At 55.2% G+C, this 6,626-nt stretch overlaps 1 protein-coding gene across 1 annotated transcript; it reads left to right on the forward strand.

Moving 5' to 3' along the window:
- Positions 1–347: 347 nt before the first annotated feature.
- Nkx2-3 (NK2 homeobox 3) lies at positions 348–4,306 on the forward strand. The gene is made up of 2 exons (XM_034485867.2): positions 348–890; positions 2,338–4,306. The coding sequence occupies exons 1-2, from the start codon at positions 542–544 to the stop codon at positions 3,081–3,083; spliced, it is 1,095 nt and encodes a 364-aa protein (XP_034341758.1). The 5' UTR covers positions 348–541; the 3' UTR covers positions 3,084–4,306.
- Positions 4,307–6,626: the final 2,320 nt, after the last annotated feature.

The following is a 6,626-nucleotide window of genomic DNA, read 5'->3' on the forward strand; positions in this document are numbered from 1 at the left end:
TCCTGCCCTGAAGCAGCTGGAAAGTTTGTGGCATCCTTCCAAGACTGTTGGTTCACGGACAGTGAGCCTCTCAGAACCGCCCCTGGTCCGGAAGGTGCTGCTAGGTGGAGCGGGAATCGGTGATTCGGACACCTGGTTCTTTGCAGCTTCTGCTACAGCGACTTGGACCTCAGGACCCTATTCTAGTCCCTGTCTATTTCTGGTAGAGCAGCAACATCTCACTGGCGCAGAGGGCGTGGCCCACATCGCCAGAACCAATTGAGAAGGAGGCCAGGATGCCGACCCCGCCCCTCGACGTGACGCAGGGCCCCCGGACAGAGGCTTCACAGCCCCGGCCCCAGTCCTTGCAGTGGCTGTAACAAAACCCAGACCCCCAGGTCCCGGCCAATGGAGGCGATTTAGACTGGAGCTGGACCGCGTCTGTCAAAAGCTCGACTCCGCACCACCGCGGAGTCCAGAAAAAGAACTGGAGCCACCGCACTCCCTCCCCGCCCCCGCCGGGATTTATTGAGTATTTGGACTGGACAATTAAGTGGCCCTGATGATGTTACCAAGCCCGGTCACCTCCACCCCTTTCTCAGTCAAAGACATTTTAAATCTGGAGCAGCAGCGGCACTTCCACGGAGCTCACTTGCAGGCGGAATTGGAGCAACACTACCACCCGGCGCCCTGCATGCTGGCCGCGGCTGAAGGGACGCAGTTTTCTGATGCAGGGGAGGACGACGAGGAAGAAGAGGGAGAGAAACTGTCCTATTTGAACTCACTAGCCGCTGCCGAGGGCCACGGAGATTCGGGTCTCTGTCCTCAGAGCTATGTCCACACAGTTCTTCGAGACTCTTGCAGCGGGCCCAAGGAACAAGAAGAGGAGGTTGTGAGCGAACGGAGCCAAAGTGAGTAGAAAGGGGAAAGTGTCCGTTCACCTGGGGCAATGGCTCAGCGCCCACAAACAACCCATAAACCTCGCCAGCATGGCCACCCGCCCCTTTCACATTCGGCTAGGGTCATTCCTACGCCAGGTTCAAGGACAGCTCTGCAAAGCTCAGGTACCTGAGACGGAGCTGGGGCAGGGGATAAAAAAGAAGAGAGAGCTACTCTTCCCGGAGCAGGAAGCCGGAGCAGTCCCCGCGGGAAGGAAAAGTGATTATTGCAATTCTGGTTTCCTTGAGCAATGAGTCCCAGAGGCTGGGTTTTAACTTCGTGTGTGTGTGTGTGTGTGTGTGTGTGTGTGTGTGTGTGTGTGTGTGTTCTCTCGCACACCCCTCTTCTTAAAAAATGGGGGGGTGTCAGTTGTCTGCCATTTTTCTGTCTTTCTTCTAATGTGAGGTGAGTTCGGTGAGGCCAGGGCAATCACCCCGGCTTTTCCGAAAAGGCAGTGCAAGCAGGTTTATGTTTTGACCGCCCTTTCGGACAAGAAACTTTGATAGACAGCACCTCACTTCTGAGCTTGCAGCTCTCCGTTCTCACACCGGTAGAACTCGGCGGAGGAGAGGGGATGATCGTTGTGGGGGAGCTGCGATCCATATCAGACGACCGCAGCAAGTCACACCCATGAGGTGAAGGCCTCTAAAAAAAAAAACTCGTAGTGCTCGCTCTGTGTCTCATAATGCAAGCGGAGTAGAAAGGTTATAGTTTCTAATTTAGTTGGGGATTCTGGCCGCTCAGCAGATCAGAGGTGGGTTAGGCTGGAAAGTCAGATAACCGAATAAGCCCGTAAGAAAATGTCTGAAACGGAAACAGAATCTCTTCTCCAAGTGGAGATTTGATCTGGCTTGAGATCAAGATCTTTTCGCTGACTGTTCTCCAGGCCTAACACAGGCATGCAACTGTCTAAATCGGTCCATCCAACTTTATTTCCTCTATAAGGTAATACAAACATTGTCACAGACACATTCTTAGTAGTTTTGAGAATTAAAAAAATCAATTCTTGAGCTGCACGTACGCCTTTCACTTAGATTATTTCCAAACAGAAATTTTCGCATCAACCCTTGCATCCAGGCAGCCTGTCCCCAATACCAACTCGTTTCACACCTTCAGGGGAGTGGAAAGGCAAATACTGTCGTGTTCTGCGGTCGCCTGAAAATTGTCATTAGTCCCTGGACTCACACACTTAAATCTATTTTCTCGCTGATGCTCAAATCTAATAAATGCGAGCTAACTACTCCCCACCGAACATGCCTTCTTCCCGGGAGGTGCTCCGCTTGACGCGGGAGGCGCTTGGCCATCAAGAACCAAGAACTTTCCCCAAATCTAGCATTTACTACTGAGTGTTCTGTGCTTCCAGGGCGTAGGGGTGGCATCCTGGGAACTAGAAAGGCTAATGTCTTGCTTCTCCCTTAGAAAGCTGCCAGTTGAAGAAGTCTCTCGAAGCGGTGGGAGACTGTAAGGCGAGCGAGGACGGCGAGAGGCCGAAGCCGCGCAGCCGCCGGAAGCCGCGGGTGCTCTTCTCGCAAGCCCAGGTCTTCGAGCTGGAGCGCAGGTTCAAGCAGCAGCGGTACCTGTCGGCGCCCGAGCGCGAGCATCTCGCCAGCAGCCTGAAGCTCACGTCCACGCAGGTGAAAATCTGGTTCCAGAATCGCAGGTACAAGTGCAAGAGACAGCGGCAGGATAAGTCCCTGGAGCTGGGGACGCACGCGCCGCCGCCGCCACCCCGCCGCGTGGCAGTGCCGGTGCTCGTGCGGGACGGCAAGCCGTGCGTCACGCCCAGCGCGCAAGCCTACGGCTCGCCCTACGGCGTGGGCGCCGGCGCCTACTCCTACAACAGCTTCCCCGCCTACGGCTACGGGAACTCGGCCGCCGCCGCCGCTGCAGCCGCCGCCGCAGCAGCAGCAGCCGCGGCTTACAGCGGCAGCTACGGCTGCGCCTACCCGACAGGCGGCGGCGGCGGTGGCGGGGGTGGCGGCGCGGCCTCCGCGGCGACCACCGCCATGCAACCCGCCTGCAGCGCCACCGGCGGCGGATCCTTTGTGAACGTGAGCAACCTGGGAGGCTTCGGCAGCGGCGGCGGCGCGCAACCCTTGCATCAAGGTGCCGCAGCCGGGGCCGCGTGCGCGCAGGGGACCTTGCAGGGCATCAGGGCTTGGTAAGGTCTGGGCGGGACGCGCGGCGGGCGTCCTACCGCACGCTGGGCGCCGCGGGAATGAGACACGAGAAAGGACAGACCCAAGGGCCAGGTCCCCTCGTTAAAATAAAATACAGACGTATCGCTCCTTCCAAGGGGCCAGGGTCGCAGCACACACCAGGCCTGGAGCATGGGGCTCAGCGGGGAAAGGATGCCCTGGTCCAGTCGTCAAGACTGTCTGAGACAGAAACACCGGCCGGGCGCCAGGGAAGAGGTGGCCCCCTCCCCCCCCCCCCGACTGTGCGGAGAGTGCGGGAGGCTGGGACTCCGGCTGTCGCTTGCTTTCCGGAGGAGGAGGAGAAGGGCTTTTCACCTCCTGCCTTCCTGTGGCCTTCTCGAAGCGTGGTTGGGGAACCGGACCGAACAGGGGGGGGGGGGGGGGAAAGGAAGAAAGATCAATAAACGAAGAAAAATAGTTGGAGAGAGAGCGTGAAGGAGAGGAAAATGGGGTACTAGCTCGAGAAATCCCACCCAACCGCAGCCCCTTTTGCTAGCCCGGAGCTTCACAACGCAATGGATGTTTCGTTTTCCAACTGTTTTCCTTCCGAGACAGACTCCACCGGGATCACTGGATTGTCAGGGGACTCTTCTCGGAGACCACCATCGCAGCGAGATCGAAAGTTGAGGGGGGAAGGGAGGCAGCTGAGCAAATTCAAAACCTGACGGCCCAACCTAGGTTGTCGCCAGGTTGGTTTCCTTTCTGTTTTGTATTCTGTATTCCGCACATTATCTCTATATAACTATATCCACACGCCGTGTACACATCCGCTGTCACACACTACAGGAGTCAATAAAGAAGGTGCAATATTTCTGAGCTGTTTGGCTTGCTGCAAGTCTTGTTTAGCCCCAAAGACTGGAAAGGGCCCTCTTTAAACAGGACCGGAAAGGAGGAAAAGTACCCTGGCTATCTCTGCCCGGTGCCCCTGAGCCAGACCCCTGGCTGCAAGTTTGGTCTCTTCTTCAGCTTTGTTTGTTCATTTCTTTTTAGTGTTGTGAGCCGAACAGGCTGGAGGGAGGCTCTGGGTCTCCTGAGGTCGAGGACTTTGTAATCCCCGCCCCCCACACACACCCCCGCTACATTTTACCCAGATGCACTGACTTGGTGCAGGGGACCCGCCTTGGTCAAGCTGAGACTCTGCCCCACCTCCAGGGTCTCCGAGGAAGAAGAAAAGTTGGCCTCCAGGCTCAGCCCTGGGCGGCTCCTCCCTCGGCCGCCACCGGCCTTGGAGCTCGCCCGGGGGCGCTGCACCGCGCCGCGCCCCGCCGCGGCCGAGCTCTCCCCCTCGGCCGCCCTCCCTTCTCCCCCGGCGGCCGCGGCTTTATGCGGCTCCTTGTCACTTGCGGAGAATGCCTGCGCGAGGCCAGTGCTGCCACACGGCCGATTGTGAGCGTGCCAAGGCGGGTGAATGGGGAGGCCTCTGAGCGCCGCGCCATTGTGGGGCCGGCCCCCGGCTGAAAGGCGGCTCCGGGCCGGGAAGGTGCGGAAAGAATGGCTTTTTATTGGAGTCCCGAACAAAAGGTGTGGTAGGAAGGCGAGGTCCCCTGAGCGAACAAAAACCCCAGCGCGTCGGATTGACGTCCTCCCCGAGCTCCCCATTGCTTCTCAGAGCGGGGGCTTTGTGCAGCAGTCTGCTCAACAGAGGGACCGAGAAATGCGCGGGGGGTTTTGTTCCCCGCATTTTTTTTGTGTGTGGGGGAAGGGGTGGCCGGGGGGCCGGGGACTGGGCGGGCAGCAGGGAGGGGCGCGCTGATTAGGCCGGGAGGGCCAGGGCGCTGAGAGGTTCAGCGGGAGTCGGCCGCCTGAATGCAGGGTCATTATTGCTACAAGTTTAGCAATTTCGCCCGTGCTGGAGGGGTGGGGGCTGTTGGGTTGCTGCGGGGCCGCTGGGCTGGGGAGCTCGAGAGGGGCTGCAAGGAAAAAAAGGAGGAGGAGAAAGGCAGGAAGGCAGGCTGCTCGGCAGGCAGGCAAGACAGTGTCCCCAAACCCTCTGACCGCCCAGGATGCCCTTGGACCTAGCCCGAGGCTGTAGAAGTTGGAGGGAGGTGGGAGACCTGTCTTTACTCTCTGGTGGCTAAAGAGTCCCAGAGCTGGACTTGAGTTAGTGCACAAGACTTCTGAACCCCCCATTTCGTTTAATCTGAACTAGAACCCCTCCTCCCACCACCCCATAATCACCGACGGGGTGGCCCAAGCCACCCTCTTACCCTGCCCTGGGCTTTTTTTTTTTTTTTTTTTTTTTTTTTTTTTTTTTTTCTGCCCTGAGATCCTTAAGCTGAAGGCTGGAGAAGGTGTTCTCCGTTTCTCACTAGCTGGGAAAGATTCATTCAACCGTGTACACCTAGAACCTATCTTTTTACTCGCACTGTCCTAGACGCTGAGAGTGGATGGTGGGACATCGCCGTCCAGAGATTCCTGGAATTCATTTTTGTGTATGTTAAGTGGGCTGGTGGGGTGTGACAACAACCAAATAAATGTGTTATTGTTGTTGTTGTTGTTGTTGTTTTAATAGCGGGTAGACTTAAAGTGTAAATAGAATAAAATACTAAAAATTGAAGTCCTTTGAAATAAGAGTCAGAGAAAGACATTTACATTGATACCTGACTATGAAAATTAAAAAAAAAAAAAAAAAGCTGACCTTCTCTCTCAGCCCTAAAACCTCTGCAGTATGATGTTGTTTCCTTTTCTGGGACATCTTTTTTTTTTAATATATATATATATATATATATATATATATATATATGCTCCATTTGCATGTATGCATGCATGACAGAAGAGGGTATCATCACATCCCATTATGAATGTTATGAATGGTTGTGAGCTACCGTGTAGTTGCTGGGAATTGAACTCAGAACCTCTGGAAGAGCACTGAGCCATCTCTCCAGCCCTATCTGGGACATCTTCAATCCCCATCTTTCTGGTAAATTCCAGCTTCAAGGCCAAACTTCTTTCCTGAACCCTTTAAATGGTGGTGATCATACCCTAATCCATGCCACCAGAGTCTTAGGTACTTTCCAGTATTATAATGTTATGTGGAGTCAAGATTTATTTGTCTCCCTCCTTCAATGTTAGGAGGTCATGGAGGTTCAAGCTGGCATACACAGACATTACAGTAAGATTCATGAGCTATGAGGGGTCTATATGTGGGCTCCTTCACCAGCCCTTTCTTTGGTGCTCCACAGCCAAGCTGGTGGCCCTGGTGTGACCTTGGTTTTGGCTGTGAGGGAAATGCAGAGGGGGCCTCGTGGCTTACCCATGCCTGGGTAGGACACCTGACAACTCATCCCAAAACACTGGTACTGGGTTCTGCTTTCTGTACAATAAGGCACTGTGCTTCCAGAAAAGTCTCTCTCCCCTTAGACATCACACTTCTTCCTTTAGCTCAAGGTGTAGGCAACGAGCCTTGGTGATGACCTTGACACCACACAATCTGAGTGTTGAGGAGGACTTGAAAACAAGGAACTGGGGGGTCTGAAAAGTCATGGGAGTCCTCTGTGCTCACTAGGTGAT

The sequence above is a fragment of the Arvicanthis niloticus genome, chromosome 1 (genome assembly GCF_011762505.2).
Source record: "Arvicanthis niloticus isolate mArvNil1 chromosome 1, mArvNil1.pat.X, whole genome shotgun sequence".
NCBI classification, from domain to species: domain Eukaryota; kingdom Metazoa; phylum Chordata; class Mammalia; order Rodentia; family Muridae; genus Arvicanthis; species Arvicanthis niloticus.

What these genes read in the sequence shown, in the direction of transcription:
- Nkx2-3 (XM_034485867.2), top strand. Translation starts at nt 542, where the DNA reads ATGATGTTACCAAGCCCGGTCACCTCCACCCCTTTCTCAGTCAAAGAC. An exon ending in TGTGAGCGAACGGAGCCAAA is followed by an intron (nt 891 to 2,337) that starts GTGAGTAGAAAG and finishes CTTCTCCCTTAG; the next exon opens with AAAGCTGCCAGTTGAAGAAG.